This window comes from Podarcis pityusensis (genome assembly GCF_964106645.2).
Source record: "Podarcis pityusensis genome assembly, chromosome: 1".
NCBI lineage: Eukaryota > Metazoa > Chordata > Lepidosauria > Squamata > Lacertidae > Podarcis > Podarcis pityusensis.
Genome location: NC_138028.1, coordinates 75486177 through 75507973, shown reverse-complemented (window position 1 = coordinate 75507973; position 21797 = coordinate 75486177). Strand labels below are relative to the sequence as shown.

The window sequence follows — 21797 nt, the reverse complement described above, 5'->3', positions numbered from 1 at the left end:
CTGAATTGGCAATGTTGGTATAGCTACGACTGGATGCTCTCAGGTTATCTTCCTTCTTGCAAATTATGTGTGTGTCAAATTCATGAATCACCATGGTTGCAAATGGTTCTACATTAAAGGAAAGGACTGTGATGTTACACCTTGTTTTCTAACCCAGTCTGCAATGTTTCCTATGGCTACTTAATTGATTCCAAAGGGTAACTGCCACCACAATAAATACCCCTACCCTTCATTGTGCAGTAGGGGTCTCATCATCATCATCATCATCATCATTTATTTTTTTATATCCCGTCCTCCCCAGCCGAAGCTGGGTTCAGCGTGGCTAACAATAAAAGTAACACAGTTTACATAAAATCACAATCAATTAATTGAAATGCATTCTAAAATCAATTTAAAATCAAATGAATGGCAACCATTGGGCTAGAGTTCTGTGAGGATTACCAAAGGAGGCTGTGCCTTGGGCAAAGGCCTGGGGGAACAGCTCTGTCTTGCAGGCCCTGCGGAAAGATGTCAAGTCCCGCAGGGCCCTAGTCTCTTGTGACAGAGCGTTCCACCAGATCAGAGCCACAGCCAAAAAAGCCCTGGCTCTGGTTGAGGCCAGCCTAACCTCCCTGTGGCCCGGGACCTCCAAGATGTTTTTGTTTGAAGACCGTAAGGTCCTCTGTGGGACATACCAGGAGAGGCGGTCCCGTAGGTGTGAGGGTCCTATAAGATGGTACCTGCAGGAAGCCCTCATCTGCAGAGCACAATGATTGTTGGGTTTATAAGGGGTGAGGCAATCTTTCAGGTGCCCTGGTCCCAAGCTCTATGCAGCATGGCAACAAGGATTCAGCTGATATAAATGTGATGGGTGTGCAGCAAGTGGCGGGGAACTAATTTGAACAAAATAGTGCATCGCAGCCAAATGCAAACTCTTATTTCTGCTGGCTAATCGAGAAATAACTCAGGTCGGCTAAAGCTGATAAGAATATTAAGCTGAAACCTGTTTGACTGCTTCCTGACAGGAAACCAAAAACAAAACAAAACAAAACCTTGATGATGCCAAGGAAAACTGCTTTCGCCAAGATTCCTCCCTGGTGTGTTAGCTTCATTCACGCAGAATGAATAGGATTCAAGCATGCAGTTGCTCCACCTGCCTTCCAAAGTGCTGCACCATCTAGTTTGCAAATGCCCAACTCAGTGGTAGAGCACATGGTTTGTATGCAAAAAGTCCTGGGTTCAATTTCCTGCATCTTAAGGTTGGGCTGAGAAAGACTCCTGTCTGAAACTCTGGATAGCTGCCGAGAATCACTGTCGACAATACCGAGTAGGTTGGGCCAATGGTCTGGTGCAGGGTATAAGCTAGTTTTCTGTGTTCTTTGTTCTTTTGTGTGCGAGCGAGTGGGAAGTCTAAAGAGTAGTCAAACTTGCAAATGCTAAAATATATACTATACAGCCTTGACAGGGATTCCATACAGGGTATTTTTTAAAAAGAGACCTATCACAGACATTGATATGTTGTTTCGAGGTCAGAGGGGGAAAAGGAATGTTATATTCACAAGCAAGCAAACAAAGAATAATCTTGACTGTACTAGAAAGAGCAGGGATAGGCTAAACCAGTGGTTTTCAACCAGTGTGTCGTGGCACCCTGGGGTGCACTGAACGAGTCTGGGGTGCTGCAGGCAACACTGGCCTCTGTCCCTCTTTCCTTCCCTCCCTCCTCTGATGCCTCCGCCTCCCAAAGGCTTGCACAGCTGTTTACTGCAGTAGCCCTGACTATAAGCTCTGCAGGCAGCGCCTCTCTTTGGGGTGGGGGGTGGGGCAGCTTAGAGACCAGGGATGGTGGCAGCAGCTGCGCAGAGGACTCCCAAGGAGAGAGGAGAGGAGGCTGATGGAACACTAAGGTTACCAGATTTTTTTCAATGAATCTGGGCACCCTTTTCAATTTCAATGGATTTTGTATAGGGATTGATTTGTAAATCTGGGGACTGTCCGCGGGAAACAGGGACGTCTGGTAACCTTATGGAACACTCCACAAGGGAGGGTGTTCAAGAAAGGTCGAGAGGTGGCCAGCTCTGCAGGCGAGGGGTGACATAACTGGGCTCTTGAGCCCCACAGGAGTGCTGCAGAAACAATGTAGTTGGTCAAGGTCCTGGACTCAAAAAGGTTGAAAATGTCTGGGCTAAACCATGCCTGCTTTGGTAGAGAGCTCTGTGCTGCCCTCGTGTGGATAACATTGGTATAAACAGATTGGCCAGTTTTAGATTCTGCATCAGTTGCCCCACTTAAAGTCAACATTCCACTGACCTCAGCAGAATTCTGGATATGGCTGAATAAGGCACTCATGTATGCACTCTCTCATGATGAACCTTTGATGCTTCTGTTTGCAGTTCCTTCCAGGCTGCAATAATAAACCTAATGTAATACTTGCTAATATTTTATTTGTCCCTAGGGGCAAACAACTTCCTTCCTCCCATTAAAGCTGCATTGGAGGATTTTTACCATTGCATGTTATTGAGCTTTCTAGGCCCTTAATAACCCTAATTTATTTATTTTTAAAAATCTATTTCCATGTGCACTAACAGAAACTTTCTTCCCCGGATAAATAACAGGTGCTTTTTGGGGTGGGTGGATTTTCATTGGGACGGTAGTGTGGGACTGCCTTGTCGCCTCCGCTTCTGTGCACCCAGAAAATCTGCTCCAGGTGTTTGAGGAACCTTCTGGATCTTGGAGAGAGGCAAGGGGGAGGTCCTATTGCATGAGTGGAAGCAGAAAATTCAACATTTGGGGAAAGAGTGCAAGTATCACCACAAGTGTGGACGACCTTAGAGCCACCCTTCCCTCCTTTCTCAGAGGTGTGGCTCCGCTGGTAGTTGTTATTGTTTTGCTGTGTTATTATAAATTTGTTTTTGTGGTGTTTGTTTGAAATGCATCCTTGTTTCTTTGTTGTAAGTCACTTTGAGCTTTTTTTTGTGGAAAAGTGGCATACAAATAAAATGAATGAATCAATCAATGATGAGTTCAGTGAAATTCTGGGGAGATTAGCTTATCTCCTGCATTTATACCTTAGGACAACTTCACCATTATATTTCTGATCAGTGCCATTTTAGCTTTGTATTTTTAAAAACCCACTATTTTTATTTCTGCTCTTTTTGCACACACATATATAAAATATTAGAGGAACAGCATTTAAATGAAAATGCATTTTAGTGCAATAAAAAAGGCTAAAAAAACTCCCAGCAATTACTCTGCTTTTTTTCTAGTCACCATTTAGCTATCAAGTCAATCAGTTATATTTCAGTCATTGTTCCTTTATGAGATTTCTGCTGCTCAAGTTAAATGGGTCCATATATTTGGATTTGTTCAGAATATATTGCAGCAAAGCAGCCAACACTGTATCTTCATGCAGCAGTTTTGTTCCCTTGGTCCCTAAATGTAGTCAATGCCGTTTCAACTTTGTCCTGTCAGTCTGAAGCTTTGCCCAGCCATCCTTCAATTTGTTCAATCCCCACAATATTGCGGCCATGATGTGGTCCCTGTCAGCAGTCACAAGGAACCAGAGCAGAGGGTATGCCAACATTCTGGGCACCCTGGATATTGTGAAGACCATCGTCAAAGAAGATGTGGGGCTGAATCTTGGAGAGTATGGGGCCTTTAGGTGCTCCATCCATGAAGAAGGCCTCATCAATTGCCAGGCCCCATTCCCGAAGCGTTTTTATGGCCCGGATGCCCATGTCACGGCCACTGCGGGCAGTTACCAAGTAAATGCGGATAGGAGAGTCCTCTTTGCCAAATTTTTGGCGCATCTTGCCGAGATGCAAAGCAAATGCTTTCAGTGGGCCCTGTAAAATACATTAGACAAAAGAGGGAGGCATTGTATTATTCCACAGAACAGTGAATTATAAACCAAACAATTCTATTCAGAGGGGGACAATAGGATTTTTGGGACCTTTTTTATTTTTTAAAAAAGTATAATGTAAACCACATGGGTTTATCTTACTTTATCCAAGTGACAACATTCAAGGAGTGATTATAAAAACGGCAAGTTTTTAAAGAAGTCACTGTATATGTGATCATTTCATCAGGGCATGGGAGAAGAGTTTTAAAGTGTACGTCGTCTGTCTGACTTTAGCATTCACTAGATCAAAGTACAGAAACCAGAGAAGATTGCTTTGTAAAGATAGATCAATGCAGCAAAGCCCCATCAAAAGAATCACCTTCCTGGCCACTTCAGTCCTTTGAATTGGGTGGGGGAACTGTGGCATTTCAAAGAGTCAACTGACAGGTGAATATGTGCCGTTTGATGACTTGCAGTTGAACATATTCATCATCGCCTCCATTGAAAAGAATCAGGTTTGAGATAGTGCCAGGTGATAGGAAAACTGTCAGACACATCATGAACATGCCTGTGTGAATTCATCCGTCATCTCTCAGGCCTCTGCCAGTCAGGACCCATCATGCCTCTAATGCAGCCTTTCCACTAACCATACAGATATGAGCCTTGCTGCTGTTATCCACACTCTGGTAACCTGGTAGTTTTATTACTGCAATGCATTATATATATGAAGCTGCTTTAGGAAATGGTTTGGAAACTTCACTTGGTCAAAACAGGGCAGCTAGGTTATTACTGGAGAGTGGTAAATATGATCGTATTACACCAGTGCCCCATGATTTGGAAGCTGCCCAGAGTGACTGGGGCAACCTAGTTAGATGGATGGGGTACAAAATAAAAATAAAAATAATTAATATTAGCAGCAGCACAACCACCACCACCACCATACCTTCCAACATTTCTCCAATGAAAATAGGGATGTCCTATTCCATAATAATAGTTTTATTTTTTATACCCCATTCATCTGACTGTGTTGCCCCAGCCACATTGGGCGGCTTGCAACATATATAAACACATAATAAAACATTAAACATTTTTTTAAAAACTTCCCTATACAGGGCTTCCTTCAGATGTCTTCTAAAGGTTGCATAGTGACTTATCTTCTAGGCTCAGGGGTCGCATAACTCCATACCCTCCAACATTTCTCCAATGAAAATAGGAACTTGCTAAGGAAAAGTGGGACATTCTGGGATCAAGTCAGAAACCAGGATGGCCACTGCAAATCTGGGACTGTCCCTGGAAAACAGGGACACTTGGAGGGTCTGCTGCACTGGCTCCCAATCTGTTTCTGGAACTTTTAAAGCTCTGCATGGCTTCAGGACAGGCTACTTAAAGGATCATCTCAGCAGTTGGGTATGTGCGGCTGCATGAGCAAAGCCCATCGACTTAAGCATAACCCTGACCTTGCCACCTCGCCCTTGCTCAAGACCTCAATAGCTAGTTATCTCGATTCATGTATATTATAGAAATGAGTCTTACAGGGAGAAAACACTCATACACCTTGCGGGGGGGGGGGATGGGTGCCAGCAAAGGATAAGAAAAGTAAGCAACCTCACCTCTCCCATGGGCACACTTTCCATCTTTTTCTCATACGCCACAGCCCCCTCCAGCCCCTTCTCACGAAAGACCCGCTCCGTCTCGTCTGAAAAGAGCACAGCATCACCGTCAAAGACGACGCGCAGCTGGGTGCTGGGAGCCTGTATCTCCTGCTGGAAGATGAGTGCTGCTGAAACTCCTGTATGACAGAGAGACGGTTAGATTGCCTGTCTGGAAGTGGTTCAGCAGAGGATGCATGGTAGACACAGCTTGGGCTCGGCCCCAATTTAAATATCCTATTCTCTGACATGAAATGATCTCCTGAGGTTAAGCAGACACAGATGTGGTGTATCTCTGGAAGTGACAGATGTGAGGCATGCTCTGTTGGTTCACAGCCTGCTCATGACTATTAAAGCTTTTAGATGTCACAACTGACTGCTTTATTTTTTGTTTTATTTTGCTGTCAGCCTTCAAAGGGAGGAGGACAGGTTGTCTTTGATGCAGCTGCCTTGTCACAACAACAGGCTCTGGGGGAAAGCAGAAGAGACGAAGCAGTCTTGCCTAGGGTTGAAGCCTCTCTCCCACTTTCTCTGTGCACTAGCTGAACAGGTCAGTGTTTCCTCAAGATGTCTGTTCAGAAGTGTGAGGAACATTGCAGGGAAACGCTATTCCTCTTCAGCAACGAATGTGACTTTCCTCACAATCACGCCGCTAGAGGAACTTACCACACTAAAGAATGACACCAACCGGGATTTATCCTGGGTACAAACCCACAAACAGCATTTCGGAGCGAGAGAGCAAGCACATTTCTCTGCTGTTTGAACTTGATGGTGCACAGATAATTTTGAGAAGACATATGGAAGGAGAGATGGTAGGCCCAGGACATAAAATAAAAGCAATGTCAACAAACTGTAACAGGAACTTTTTAGGTGAAAGAAAAGAAGAAACAGAAACAAACCTCTTTGAAGCGCATTGCACACATCTGTCATGTCAGCTGAGAGGAAAAGCTTCACATTGTGGGTTTTCAAGTACTGGGTAGAATCTTCATCACTAACAAAACAAAACTTGGAGATCTCCAGACCTTTAATCCAGGGGCAAATAAATATTGTGCAGTCAGTTTTAAAGGGGGGACTACAAGGAGTTGAAGCATATTAGAAGAAAATATACCATATTACAAGATCTGATTTGCAGGGCTGAACTAGGCAACCTCTTATTAATCTTGGTTGTGTAACACTTAGAAATTGTCACCAGATGTCACTATAGTGCTACTTGCACAGCTAGAACAAAAAGTATCAAGTCTTTCATTCTGGATCAAACTGAACTGGATACAATGTCAATGGCATGTAAGCAATTCATGGGCATGGTGGTTTTTTAAAATGCCAATGTGGGGAGGCCCAAGCAGGATCAGGACTGTTATGCACAGGGAGGGGAATCATCAATCATTTCCCCGGTCACCACCTTGACAAAAATCACCCCTGAAGTTGGCATTAGCCTTTGGAGGGAAGCTCCCATTGGTGCCCTAGAACCGGCACCTCACAGACTCAGTCAAATCTATGCCCAGTCACAGTACCAGTGTTGGAGTGCAACTCTGATGGGGTAAACATATGTTCTTTTTTAGCCCCATCCTAATATTAAGCAGTTTTGACTCTCTATTGTAATAGAAATCAAGAAAATCATAGGCATTGACCTAGCATTCAATCAGTTGTTTATCCTGTTTAGATATATGTAGGTTAAAGTGCCAGATCAGAATGTGGAAATATTCACTTTTAATAGCAACTCAATTGATTATTGATTGTTGATTAGTCAGCATTGCAAAAAGATTACCCCACCATCTATAGAAGGCCAGTGTCTGCAGGTATGAGATATGGCTTATTCAATCCAACTTTGTAAGAGTCAGAGAAGGGAGGTGCCAAAATAATGTAATTATTGAGAAATTGAACTTCTTCACACAGTACTGGAACAATAGAGTACAGGACACAATACAGCCCTGCTCTGTTTTGGGATGAATTTAAGCAACAGTACTAATTACTAAAACAGAACAGCAGCACTGTTAGAATCTATGATTATATTATTCTAACAGCGCTGCTGTTCTGTATTTATAAATACTGTCAAGCATGGCAAAATGATTAAAGTGGTCATACGATTGGAACACCCGCAAACTATTCTGCATCTTTTATTGTTTTCTTTCATTTTCACTAATAAAGAAAGAGGAAGGAACTACAGAAAGTTGTGATCTTCAAGCACGTGCAGGGATGGGAGTAGTTATCTATTCTAAAGCACATACCCAAGCCCTGGGAGAGGGGTTTGGGGCCCATGAGATGGTGCTGATAGTTTGAGGCAGTCTCAGGCTCACAGGCCCTTGCATTTTGAATCTGAAAGTCCCTGTCTTGGTTCCAGGCACCTTCCCCCCTCAGGACTCGCACTGTGGTGTGCCCTCAAGGGTGCCTGTTCCACCCATACAAGTCCTGGGAAATAAGTACAGCTGGTTAAACTGTACCTAGGTGAGTCAGAGCGTGAGACCACACCTTGGCTGCTTCCAGGTAGCCTTGTGTTTCTGCTCACATAACTTTACAGTGTCCCCAGCTCACATCCTTACACAATGGGGAATAAACACCACAGGAAAAGTGGCAACCTTGCCAACATGTAAATGCAGCATTTGCTCTCTGCTCTTCCCTGCTGCATCCTTTGTGGAAATTTCCCTCCATACTTTTATGTCTGTAGCATGTACCCTTTCCCTGCCAATTGTGGGGAGGCTGCAAAGTCTCAGAGCTCATATTCACAGCTATAACCCAGATGATTGTTAAATGTGTCATTTCCTTCTTGGAGTACATGCCTGGTTCTGATTTATTTTTTTTTAATGTGGACCTAGTCACAGGCAGATCGGGCTGCATGGAAACCATCTCCCTCCCACAGTGGTGAAGCAGGGGTACATACAGACACAAGTCTTCAAGGAAGCTAGTTGACATGTGGGATAAGTATAGACTGAACTATTTGCAATAAGAGACACTGCTACGTGTGTTCATTCATGAGCCTCTTCCATCCCATCTCCACATTTACCTGTGTGTGTGTTTTTAAAAGCATGAAAATTCATAGTTAAATGTGGATTTAAGCACATATTTTATCACAAACAATGCATTTCAGTACATATTTCATTGCAATGTGGGCAATCCTACTGCACAAATTTCAACAGATTTTTATACATTCTTTGAGCCAACGCAATGACTGTTTCGCAACATTTGGAGAGGTGTGAAATCCAAAAGAAAATTTCAGTGCAAATTTGGTCAGTGCACTGAAATATGTAGGCCAAACAACATTATCCTTCGTCCTGAGCTGCCACTAAATTTTGGAGCCAAGCACTCCCTGCCTTCTTCACCTTCTGCCTGCAAACAGTATAGTCCTGTTCATATAGATCATGATCTTAAAACAAAGATGGTGTCTTAGGCTGCAGTCCAAACCATATTTATTCAGAAGTAAGTCCCCCACTGAATGCAATGGGCTTACTCCCTGGTGGGATTCCACCATAAGTTACTTACTGGTGTTATTTGTTCCTCCCCACTCCCTGGCATGTATATTGTTGTGAGTTGTTTCACACTTAAAGTGACCTCAATGTGTACACTTTGGCAATATACAGGGACTATTGTGCTTTAAGATCAGCAGGATGAACTGTGTGGTGTGAGGGCCCAGGGAAGTGCATTTTCAGTGGTGATTCTTTGCATATGGAACTCCCTCTATTTCAAGGTGTGTGCAGTCCTGCCTTTATGTAGTGTTAGGTCAGGCATCCCCACCTGCAGCCCTCCAGATGTTTTGGCCTACAACTCCCATGATCCCTAGCTAACAGGACCAGCGGTCAGGGATGATGGGAATTGTAGTCCAAAACATCTGGAGGGCCGAAGGTTGGGGAGGCCTGTGTTAGGTGATTTGTCAAAATGCACCTTTTTGGTGTGCATTTGGAATACAAGGTTGACTAGAAAAAAGGTCTAATTTGCTGTTAGTAAATTGCTACATAAATTGAATCATTATGAGCTGCTGTGCTTTACATTTTAAATGAGTGTGTGTGATTTTTTAAAGAGTTTACTTCTTTTTAATTCGTTTGACCTTTTAGCAAAGTGTCCTGTGGCTTCTGCAAAGGGCAGGATATATATCACTGAAACAAACTAATAAATGAACCACATCTATGGAGGGGCTTTGCCAGTGGCTGCCTGATTTGTGCAAATGCATGAGCCTTTTTCTAGATGACTACTCCAGTTATGAGTCTCCCAAGACACTCAGAAGAGGTCCTCTATAAGCATAAACTAGCCTCCTATTCCATACTAAGTGCTGTCTTCCTAGCACAGGGATGAATGGCTTTGTATCCTGTCCAGTGTCCTTACCTCTTTTCGTTTCTCAATTCACAATACATATGGACTCATCATTGTGATGTGCAGAAATGCAAACGAGGTCAAGAGGAAATCAAAATCACCCCCAGAAAGAACGAAATTTACAATGAATGGAAAAAATGAAATCTAGAGGTTTCCGGAAAATGGCTTAACAATCTTATGTCTAGGACACCTACTGTGTTGCTTAGCACTGTTGATGACCCGCACACCACTCTCTGGACTGTTATTGGAGAGGACAATCACGTCAAAGAGCTCCTTCTCCTCTGGGTCTCTTTCAAGAAGTTTCTTGTTCACAAACTGTGCTGCCTGGGGCGGGGAAGAAGTGTCCAGAGGTGTATTACCATTCATTACAATATAAACCCTGGCCTTTAAGGCTATAAGTGGTGAAGGCAAATGTGTTAGCATTTTAAATATGGCTCAGATTATTTGAAAGCATCTTCACTACTCTGAAAGCACAGGTGCATATTACTGTGTGAGAGGGAGTCGTGAAGAAGAAAAACCAGATCCACAATTTTCTAGCAGCTTCAGGGAACTGCTTCTGTCACAGGCAAAACAGATTGTACAGTATTTGCACTGCTTATGGTGCTCTCACATACCCACTCCCCAGTTGTGGGACAAAGCAATTTTGCAACCATTTATATATATATTAAAAACTGGAATTTTTTGCAAGGCAAAGTATGAATGTGCATGCAAAAGAACACTTATACATTCATTTAAAACATCTTTACTGTCTGATTGAAACATGAGGGGGGCAAGATTAACAGACACTTTTGCTGTTGAAATGGGTGGCAGTAGATTTTTCACTTGCACTGTTAATCTGGCTTTGCAATATGCTTTACACCCATAGATATGTAAATAATCTATGGGTGTAAAGCATATTGCAAAGCCAGATTAACAGTGCAAGTGAAAAATCTACTGCCACCCATTTCAACAGCAAAAGTGTCTGTTAATTCTGAGATGAGAATTCTAAAAGACACAGGTGGTCTGTATTTCACAAATGCCTTGACAGAGCTGTTCTGGGCACTTTACCTGGATAAAAGCAAAGGCTGTCCCTGGCTCCAAAGGGTTGTTCTCGTTCGTTTGCTGATGCTTCACGTACTCCTCCTTTCCCTTTGTCAAAAAGATTTCGTGCTCCTTTTCCAGGTTGAAAATAGCCCTTGTTGTCACAGCAATGACCAGAGCTTCTTTGGGATCTTTCTGAAGAGGAAAAGCCCGAGAACAAAGTCGAGGTTTGGCAACCAACATTGGTCAAGAGGGAAAACTGCGCTGAAGGAAACCTGAATGAACATTTCTGTCTCTCCTGTATATTTGCAACTCCTCCCCACTCAAAGCCACACTATTTGCATTTAAGACTATTTCACTGCTATATGTTTTGGTCACCTATCCCTACATGAACTGACTTGGACACAGTATTCATCATCTGAGGCCCTTCTTCATGAGCCCCTTTCATAAGAGGTCGGAAGGGTGGTATCCCTAGTTGTGCAATGCTCTCTCCAGGAAGGCTTCTCTGGCACCATCTTGATCTATCTTTAGGTGCCAGGCTAAAAACTTCCCTTTTGACCCTGGCCCCTTTGTGTGGCCTCTCTTAGTGAGGCAGGATCTCTAAAACCTGTCTTTTATTTGTTGGGATATGCTTTGAAAGGTTTTTATTAGTTGTGTTTATTGTAATTGGTTTTAATATTTAAAATTTGTGTTGCTTTTGTGAATATAAACAACAGCAGCAACAACAATATGCTTATAGCACATACCTCTATCTTCTCAGGAAACTAATTCTCAGAAACATGTATATCCTGGCAAACTTAAGGCAAGCTATCGCTATAATTACATCCCCTGCAGAGAGCACAGATGTGATGAAGCAGAACTTGAACTCCAGTGTCAGGACTCCCAGCCCATGACTTCAATTTGTGAGCTGGCAAAGGAACTACAGAAAGCAGCCAGACTAGTTTTAGGCATGTTTGAACAGCAATAGGCCAGAGTACATCATCTGGTACCCATTCATTCAGCAACTTGCAGGTTAGGCTTGCTCACTTGACTTGAGTAACGAGAGGACTATTATTAGCCCTTGTGAGGTAAGTGCAAATCTGCAACCTTGTGGTGGTAAAAGCAGCTGTGGGTGGAGTTTTAGGAACTGAAAGGATAAAGGTAGTATTCCTTCTCATTGTCATCCTTCGATAGAAACCCCTCACCGACAGTTCACAACAAAGAAATGACCTTTAGGATTCCCAGGGAGCATTCTGCCTTTGAGTTAGACTGAGCCTAATGGGAAGCACCCTGCTTTGTTTTGGAGGAACTTTCTGATCATTCCAAACCCAGAAAGGGTTCAGTGCTAGAGAACATGCTTTTTCATGAAAAGCACCCCAGATTCAAACCTAATATCGCCGGATAGGGGAGAGACGCTGCCAATCAGTGTTGACAGTATTGAGCTAGATGGACCGATGGTCTGACTTGGCATCTTTTTTTTTTTTTTGGTAAATAAATTTGTATTCGTTTTCCAATATTCCCCCAATAATAGCCGAATTATAACAATATCAATATCTGACTCAGTATCCAAGGCAACTTCCTATATCCCTATGAATTCCGAAACACAGAATATGCCAAACCAATCTGGTGTTCTAAGTTTGGGACCAAAGTTTGAATCACTTGGTTTTCATTTGCCCATAACAGGCATAGGCAAACTCAGGCCTCCAGATGTTTAGGGACTACAACTCCCATCATGCCTAGCTAACAGGACCAGTGGTCAAGGATGGTGGGAATTGTAGTCCCAAAACATCTTGCCTATGCCTGGCCCATAACAGTGGTACTGTACTGTTCACATATCTCCAGGCTGTATTTGTCTGGAAAACAAGACTCCTCAGTGTCTTAGTGTATACTGAAGGGGAAACCAGTTTCATTATGTTTAGAACCCTATTGTGCTTAATTGAAATAAAACAAAATATAGTTCCTCCTTTAATATGCTGACTATAAACTACTATAGCTATTAATGCCATACCTGGGTCACACTGTTGTTTATGACTGTGCTTTCAAGGTCTGCCATCTTCCGCTTCTGACCTTGAAGGAAGGGAAATAGCTGAGGCACCAAGCATCACATTACATTCTATCTACTGGCAGGAAGGGGAGCATTTATCAACTGTGAGAAAGATTGCATATGACACCTATGCCACACTATCTCTTTCCATAATTTGTGGAAACAGACCTGCAAACCTCTGTGGCACAAACATAACTTTTCATAGATTTATGCAAAACATTGTCAGAGCCAAACTGAAGATAACATAAAAGCCAGGAAATAGCAACAGATTAGCCACTGAGACAAACAATATAAAACACAAAACAATATAAAAGCACCCGCAGAGAGAGTAACAGAGAAACAGAAATAAAAGGCTACCCTGCTAGCATTCTCCTCAAACTGATCTCACCTCCAAGGAGAGCACCACAACCATCGTTGCCACCACAGCAGCAACGGGTGATGCATTTTTTGGAGGCAAGACCTGCTGCCCCTGTGGATTATGCCGCCTGAGGCAGTTGTCTCAGTTTGCCTCTGGGTGGGCAGGCCCTGCATACGAGGAATCTTTAAAAAAGCAACTAAGCAGCCACTCATGAAAGAGAGAGCCTCTGATCACCTCCAGGTTAGACTTTTGCAATGCATTGTGGGGCTGGCAGGGGTTGCCTCTAGAGACTGCACAGTTAACAACAGCCACTTGGCTACGGAAATAGCAGTCCTAACCCAACTTTCATAAGAGTAAGCCCCTCTGAATGGCTTGCTTCTGAGGTTACAGAAGAATGTAACAGAAAAATCCTACAGGTCTACTTAAGTTACCTGCATGAAAGGAAGACCAACTGGAATTAATGGGAGCTACTTCTAGGTAAGCAAGACTAGCGGTCTTGAATGCAAAACATTATTTATTTGCTTATACACCACTTGATTGTAAAACGAAACCAAACCCTGAAAGCGGTTTACAGAAAAGATAAAACAATAAAGTTACCAATAAGATGAATTAACCATAATAATTTATGACTTTCGAAAGTTAAAATAACAAACTTAAAATTAATTAAAACTCATATCAACTTTCTAAATATCTGGGTTGCCTTGTCTAAACAAAAATGCTTTTAGCAGGTGCCGAAAAGAGTACAGTGAAGGCACCTGTCTGATATCAATAGGCAGGGAGTTCCAAGTGTAGGGTGCTGCCACACTAAACTATCAAGTTCTTACAGATGTAGAACAGGAATTATGTGTCACCTTTAACAGTACCAGTTCTGCAGATCAAAGCAGCCAAGTGGGTGTATATGAGGTAAGGTGATCTCACAGGTAAACTGGTCCCAAGTTGTTAAGGGCTTTATATACTAACACCTTGAACTTGGCCCGGTAGCAAATCAGCAACCAGTGCAGATATCTGAGCACAGGTGCTATATGCTGACCAGGCCTCAATCCTGTCAGCAATTGTGCTGCAGTATTCTGTACTAACTTCAGCTTCCGGCTCAAGAACAAGGGAAGCTCCACATAGAGTGAATTGCAGTAATCTAGTCTTGAAGTAACCAATGCACAAACTATCCTGACAAGGAATTCCCAGCCCAGGAATGACTGTAGTTGTTGAACAAATGGCTACTGGTTAAAGGTACTACTTGCCACTGTGGCTACCTGAACCCCCAGTGACAGAGCTGGATCCAAAAGCACCCCCCAAATCTCTTGGACACAGGAACAACTCGCCCATAGTGTCTCTGTCTTGTCAGGATTCAAGCTCATATTACAGATCCCTTGGTTGGTAGGTAGTTAGGAAGTTACCCAACAACTTCCTGTTTCGTTTCTAAATTCTGGTAAACTTCTGCACATTCTTTTCTAACTCCTGGCCTGGCTCGCCAAAGATCAAAAGTGTGGAAAGGTGGGAATTTTTTTGGTAGCAAATCTGATGGGTTCAACACAGGAGCCCGAGAAGACCTGGTAGTCATTGGCTCCAAATCCCGTTGTTCATAGCAGAGCCCTACAAGCCCCGAGATAAGCCAGAGCTATAAACTAACATTTTGACCTGTGATCCCATCACTGCCCCTACAAGCACGCGCAGCTCTGGTGCGGAGCCCAGCTCACCCCAGCGGATCTTCTTTTAGCACGCCCAAAGTTTGAGAGGGAATGCTTGGCTAAAGAGAAGCAGCAGCAGGGTGGCGGGGATTATCTCTGATTCCTTTCTGCAGGATCCCTGCATCTCCTTTTAAGGGCTGAGTCGGAAAGGAAAAAGAGAACGGGAAGGACCGTTCCCGGGGGATACCAACTTCGGCAGCTTCCCGCATGACTTCTAACAAGTGAGCGAACAGCAAGGATGGCGTGGGTTCCTTTTCACTATCTGAAAAACACACCCATACACAATAAATTCAAAAAGAGCGAAACTCACCAAACGCAAATGCAACTTGTCTCATCCAAAACACCCAGTATTTGAAAAAGATGCTGCCTCTTTCTATCCGGCAGAAGTAGAGGCGCCAGGCATCCTGGGACTTGTGGTCAACGCCGCTGCCTTTCTTCCCTCTTCCGACGACGACAAAGAAGGCGGCGGACTCGCTTTCCCAGCGTGCTTTGCGCTAGCGCGCTGTCAACATGCCAGAGCGGTGGGGTGAGGAAGAGTCTGGCGATGGGTGGAACCATCACAGCGATGACAGGGCATCTCTGAGCAGCGCTGCTAAGGGGCAAAGAGAGACAAGCCCAGAATTAAATTTCAGGGTTGCCCTAGGCTAGCCTTTCATTTTGGGATAGGCTGCGCATTCATCAGCCGTAAGCCTACCAAAAGCACTTTCCTTCTCACTGCTTATAATTTTACTACAACCCTTTAATTTTATGGGCTGTAAAAGGCAGCTGTTAAATATAGTCCTGCCACAAACCTCATGAAAATACAGGCTGCTTATAAAATATAGCTATCAACATATGAAGAGAATTTGTAAAAACTGATTTCTTTACCAAGTGTTTGTCTGTGCTCTCTCCTTCTTTTCTGTTTTATTTTATTTATCTATTTCAAGATAGATTTAGGGTTGACATCTTTAATATTATTAGTATGTTAAAAAATAATTCAGATGCCTCTGTACATGTGCAGAGCACCTTTGCCTTGAACGAAGCAAAGATTTTTTAAAAAATCAAAACAAAAACCTAAGGAGGGGAAATGCCTTTGAATTTCCTCTTTTGACAAGAAACTGCTTTAAAAATACTAACATGCAAATATCGAAAGCACTGGGCACAATGTTTCCATTCTGCTTTTTATGACAACTGGCCAGGAAGACAGAATTCTGGTAGGCCAGTAAAATTCAGGCTGGTTGGTAATGGTATTTAGACTGTTTACCGAAGGCTGTGCTCAACTCTCACCCTGTTTATATTTCCTGTAAATTCCAGAGCAGCTGAAATGGATAGGAACTTTGACATGGCAATGCCACCCAACTCCATGAGCTGTTGAGTTTCTGCCAAGTGAGTTACAGTCATTAAATTTTAAAATGTCTAGGCTTCATCCTGATGAAATCAGGGTGCAAGAAAGCACACTTGTAAGAAAGCCCCACCTCAGCACCATGCATACGTCACTTCAGACATCTTAAGATCTAATTCACAGGAAAAAGCTGTAGCTCAGTAGCGTATATGCTTTGTATTCCGGAAGTCCCAAATTCAATCTCCGGCTTCTCCACACAATTCTCACTATAGCAAAGGACACACCGGCTGGGAAGAAAACCACATTTTCCCAGTAAGAAGACACTGTCTTTTGAAACCTTGGGAAACACAATACCCCTGCAACAGAGGTACAGTGGTACCTCGGTTTTCGAACGTAATCTGTTCCAGGGACCATTTGCGTTCTGAAACTTTTGAAAACTGAGGTGCAATGGGGAAATTGAGAAAAATAACATATACACTCAGCGGAATCCGTTTGACTTCTGAGGCGTGTTCGAAAATGGAAGCATTTACGGCGTTTGAGTTCTGAAGCGTTCGTCAACGGAGACGTTCGAAAACCGAAGTACCTCTGTATTGTGCTTTAAGGAGAAGATATTTGAGCACTGCACAACAAAGGCGCAACAGCTGCACTAGGAATGAGTATTACAGTACTGTGCTGCAAATTGTCTGGTCAAGTCTTTGGTCAGTGAACACGTCTGACTTTTTGAAAAAGGATGTGGTATAAGTATCTCTCACTAAGGTATTCCTCAGCTACTCTGGAGCTTGCCAAGCTTTGTTTGAGCTGCTGTTGCTATACCCAAGCAAAACAAAACCCGGAGGCCTTTAACCTGCAATGCCGTTTGCGTGACACACTCCGTTCATTGCCAAACAAACAGGGCAGACCTGCTCCTGAGGAGATGGGACACCGTCAGAGAACACTCTGACTGACAGCCTTCATAAACATGGCAGTCCTGCAGGCATGCTTGTTGCTTCTCAGGAATTTATTACTTCTCCCTTACAGGGTGGAGTGAAAAAGTATCCCAATTTAGGCAAGATAAGAAATATACAACCATAATGTATGCAAGATGCATTGGGTTTCTGCAACCCTTTGCTGTGGCACATTTCAGTGCATCAAGGTAGACCTGTTCCCACACAGACCTGTTTTATAAAGGTTATGGGATTCAATTTTTATTTTTCAAAGTTAATCTTCAAAAGCACCCTGTTGACTAGTTCATTTTATCATATTAACATATTTTCTTAGACTCTTACCTCTTGTGTTCTGAAGTATCTCTGTTAGAGGAGAGACATGTAAACTGTTTTACTCCAGAGGAAGATTGGGCTGTATATATGACCCATGCAGTCCTTATTTCAATGTCCCTTCGATTAGTAATGGTTGAGAGCTCTATCAATCCCCTCCCCTTATGGATAACTGTACATTTGGGATGGAGAATAAATTTGCTTCAGTTCACATTTAAAGGCAAACCTACCTAAATTGCACTTTCTGAAGCAATATGCATGCAGAAACAAATAATTCACATTTTCCCAAATTTTGCAGTGCAGCTCTCCAGCTATGTAATGTGTTTAAAACTGCCTAGAGCCTGTCATCTCGCCTGTATGCCAGCTGTATGTCATCTACCCCTCCTTCTGAACTGGATTTAAGCCAGATTCCTTGGCATGAAGCAGGACCAGTAGCAGAAACTTATTGTTGCTTAACTTTCACAATTGCTTTGTATTTATGTACTTATTTTTAGAGTGGGCTTTTTTGTAATGTAGAATTTATTCTGTGTTTGCTAAATTGTTGATTTTTGTTATTTCGAATTTACTGACATATTCTGTATTTTGTATATTTGTATTTCCAATGTTCTCTATTTTGATGTTTTGAATGTTTCACAGCTCATTGTGGAAAACCAGCATGTAAGTGAAATCAACTAATGAATCAATATACTGAGATAAGTGTGCACAGAAAGCATGTATTAGTGAAAACAATATATAAAACGAATTCCAAAAATATGTATATTAGAAGAAGGTTGCATTAAGATACTGATAAATTTTCATGATGGCTTTTTTATTGCAAACTGATGTGGAAATGTGGAGAACTGAACTAAATATTACAAAAATCAGAAACCAAATGAAACCAAAATTTTCAGATTTGCCCTATCCCTACTGTAAATTTACCTCCCCCCCAATCCTAAATATTTTAAGTTTGATAATGAGAACACTGTTTTCAGGCAGTTATTAGGGGATCACATTAAGACTATTGCACAACAGCATCGTGGAATCATATAAGACTGATTTGATGTGAAGATGGGTTTGTTATGTACTGAAGTTCTCACCCTGGGCCAGCAGGGGGATACTGTAGATAGTTTTCACTCAGGTCCACATATGCAAATAAGGGATTGAAAGTGACGTTCAATGATTGGATAGTTACAGAAAGTGGTTACTGTTGCATTGTAGTGGAGCTCTGTATAAGCAGGCTGGCTGAACCCTTCAGTTCAGTTCTGTTCTGGCCTGTGAATAAACAAGAGCTGTTTGAAAAATCGCTGTGTTGTTTGATATGTTCACCCACAACTTAACAGGGTTCATACAGATACATTTGCAAATATGTTTGTATTAGATAATTCTACAGGAATTTAACCTGAGATCTTCTGGATGCAAAGCACACACTCTACCAATGAACTATAGTCCCTTTTCCTTGAAATCTTGGCTGTACCAAAAAGTAAAAAAGAAGAAAAGAAAAGAAAACATGCTAAGGACATGGGCATTGTTTGAATCCAGTGCAGAAATGTATATGTATACTTAGATTCATTCATTCATTCATTTCAATATTTATAAACAAGCCTTATTTATATAACATAACACTTGGTTCACATGAGAGGGTCCAAACTTAGGAATGCCTGAGCTTGAGGACAATTGCATGGAGGGAACTGGATGGCACTACCAAATGGGTGAATTCATCCATGCATCATTCTGCTTCTCTCAGATGAGTTTTATTTCTTATTGATTTTCTATTCTCCAGAAGAATGAATTGCAATTAGAATTGTCCTGGCCACAGCACAAGCACCGCGGAAGTAAACATTCTGCGCCTGGCTGTGGCTCACGGCTGGCTTTCAACTGTTGAAGGGTATGTCTCATGCAAAGCATACCATGGCATGGAGTTAATGATTAAACTGCCTATCCCTGAACTCTGCATATGGAAATAGAAGATTGGGTGGAGCATTACACAGAGCAAATCTCGGAGACGCAAGAGACTGACTGACATGTAGACACCATTCAACCAGTTTACTGATTTGGGTGTTGTGAACTTTATTCAGCATTAATTTTTCTGGAAAGGAGCATCTCACTAGTCAGAACTTGGGTAGGCAAACTAAGGCCTGGGGGCTGGATCCAGCCCAATCGCTTTCTAAATCTGGCCCGCGGATGGTCTGGGAATCAGCATGTTTTTACATGAGTAGAATGTGTCCTTTGATTTAAAATGCATCTCTGGGTTATTTGTGGGGCATAGGAATTCATTCATATATTTTTTCAAAATATAGTCCGGGCCCGCCCCAAGGTCTGAGGGACGGTGGACCGGCCCCCTGCTGAAAAAGTTTGCTGACCCCTGAGTCAGAAACTTGCTATGAGTATGAGTGCACACATGCATGTATATTATTTAGTGAATGCAACATCAGATGATTATGATTTATTAAATATGTATACCACCCTTCATCTGTAGATCATAGGGCGGTTCACAACATAAAACTACGAAATGAAAAGGCAAAATACATAAGACAAAAGCAAATCAAGCAACCAACGACTCCCTCATAGACACATTTTAAAAGGCCCTAGAATGTTAATCAGCCAAATACCTGGTTGAAGAGAAATGTTTTCACCTGGCACATAAAGATAGGTAATGAATGTGGGGAGAACATTCCACAAATGGGGAGCCACCACAGAAAAGGCCTGCTCTTGTGTTGCCACCCTTGTGGAGAAGGCCCATGAAAAAGGGCCTCAAATGGTTATCATAGTCTCTGGGTTGGTTCATATAGGAAGAGGCGGTCCTTGAGGTATTGTGGTCCTGAGTCATTTAAGACTTTGAAGGGTAAAACCAGCACTTTTAATTGGACCTGGAAACTAATTGGCAGCTAGTGCAGTCTGGCCAGGATCGATGCCTTATACTCAAACTGTCTTGCTCTGTGAGCAACCTGGCTGTTGAATTCTGCAACAGCTGAATTTTCCAAGCTGTCTTCAGAGGCAGCCTTAAGTATAGCATGTTTCAGTAATATAACCAAGAGCATCAGAGCATAGAGAACAGTAGTTGGGCTATCCTTGTCCAGATAGAGACACAACTGGGGCACCATCCAAAGCTGATGGAAGGCGCTCTGTGCCACTGAGGCCACCTGAGCCTCAAGCAACAGGAAAGGATCCTTCTACATACCCACTCCTTCAACTGATGGAAATGTAAACCCCTCAAGAGCAGGCAGTCTCCCATCCAGCTGGTGTAGGGAATCATCCAATAACAGTGCCTCAGTCTTATCTGGATTGAGCTTCAGTTTGTTGGCTCTCATCTAGTCCATTGCCAAGGCAACACATCTGTCCAGCACATCTGTTGCCATGCCTGCAGATGTAAAGAAGAAGTAGAGTTGTGTTTCATCAGCATATTGCTGAAAAAATACTTTTAGGCTCCAGATAACCCCACTCAGCAGTTTCATGTAGATATTAAACAGTGCAGGGGATAAAACTGAACCCTGGGGAACCCCACATGGAAGGCTCCATGGGGCTGAAGCTCATTCCCCAAGCATCACCCTCTGGAAACGAACTTCCAAGTAGGACTAGAACAACCACAAAGGAGTTTGGATTTGATATCCCACTTTATCACTACCTGAAGGAGTCTCAAAGCGGCTAACATTCTCCTTTCCCTTCCTCCCCCACAGCAAACACTCTGTGAGGTGAGTGGGGCTGAGAGACTTCAGAGAAGTGTGACTTGCCCAAGGTCACCCAGCAGCTGCATGTGGAGCGGGGAATTGAACCCAGTTCACCAGATCATGAGTCCACCACTCTTAACCACTACATCACACTGGTAGCGGTGCTACCCACCCCCAACTCAGACAGCTGCTCCAGAAGAATACCATAGTCAATGGTATTGAAAGCTGCTGAGATGATGACTTGCATATCTCAAACATATCTCTGAGTCGGTTAGAGTGGAAGACAATAAAATTACCACAATTTAAGGTGAGCTCTCTTTTCTGTTTGGAAACCCCCCCGACAATGGGTATTTCCTTCCACATGGGTATTTATTGTGGGATTGGTGCTCCTCATGTATGCAACTTTTTATTCTATCTGACATGTCCACACAACATTTCCCTCAGAATACCAGCCTGTTTCTTCTCCCATCCAATCTGCAATCAGTTTCAAAAAAGACCTGTAACAGAAAGGAGTGGAAACTCAAGAAAATATTAAACTCTAAAGACTAACTTTCCCCCTCCAGCAGGTCCTTTTCTATTGATGCCCATTAACTCAAGTTTATGGAGTCTGTTAGCTCTGCCACAGTGCTGTGTGGGTCTCTTATAATATTAGCATCTCGCTGGGGAGTGCCCAGAGTTCCTGTGTAAAGGTACATACCGGTAGTTTAACAACTGAGGTGGAGCTGACC

General features: G+C 42.8%; 1 protein-coding gene across 4 annotated transcripts; it reads right to left on the bottom strand.

The window, feature by feature from the left end:
• Positions 1-415: 415 nt before the first annotated feature.
• LOC308473807 (cytosolic 5'-nucleotidase 1A-like) lies at positions 416-15331 on the bottom strand. 4 transcript variants are annotated; one of them, XM_080999481.1, is made up of 7 exons: positions 15162-15331; positions 12773-12831; positions 10813-10980; positions 9960-10089; positions 6366-6488; positions 5428-5606; positions 416-3821 (listed from the first exon to the last, which is right to left on the bottom strand). In XM_080999481.1, exons 1-7 carry the CDS (start codon positions 15184-15186, stop codon positions 3519-3521), a joined length of 987 nt encoding a protein of 328 aa, XP_080855607.1. In that variant the 5' UTR covers positions 15187-15331; the 3' UTR covers positions 416-3518. The 4 variants fall into 4 exon arrangements, with proteins under 4 accessions (XP_080855607.1, XP_080855609.1, XP_080855610.1 ...); XM_080999483.1 differs by having other exon boundaries at positions 12773-12877; positions 15162-15326; XM_080999484.1 differs by having other exon boundaries at positions 12773-12850; positions 15162-15326.
• Positions 15332-21797: the final 6466 nt, after the last annotated feature.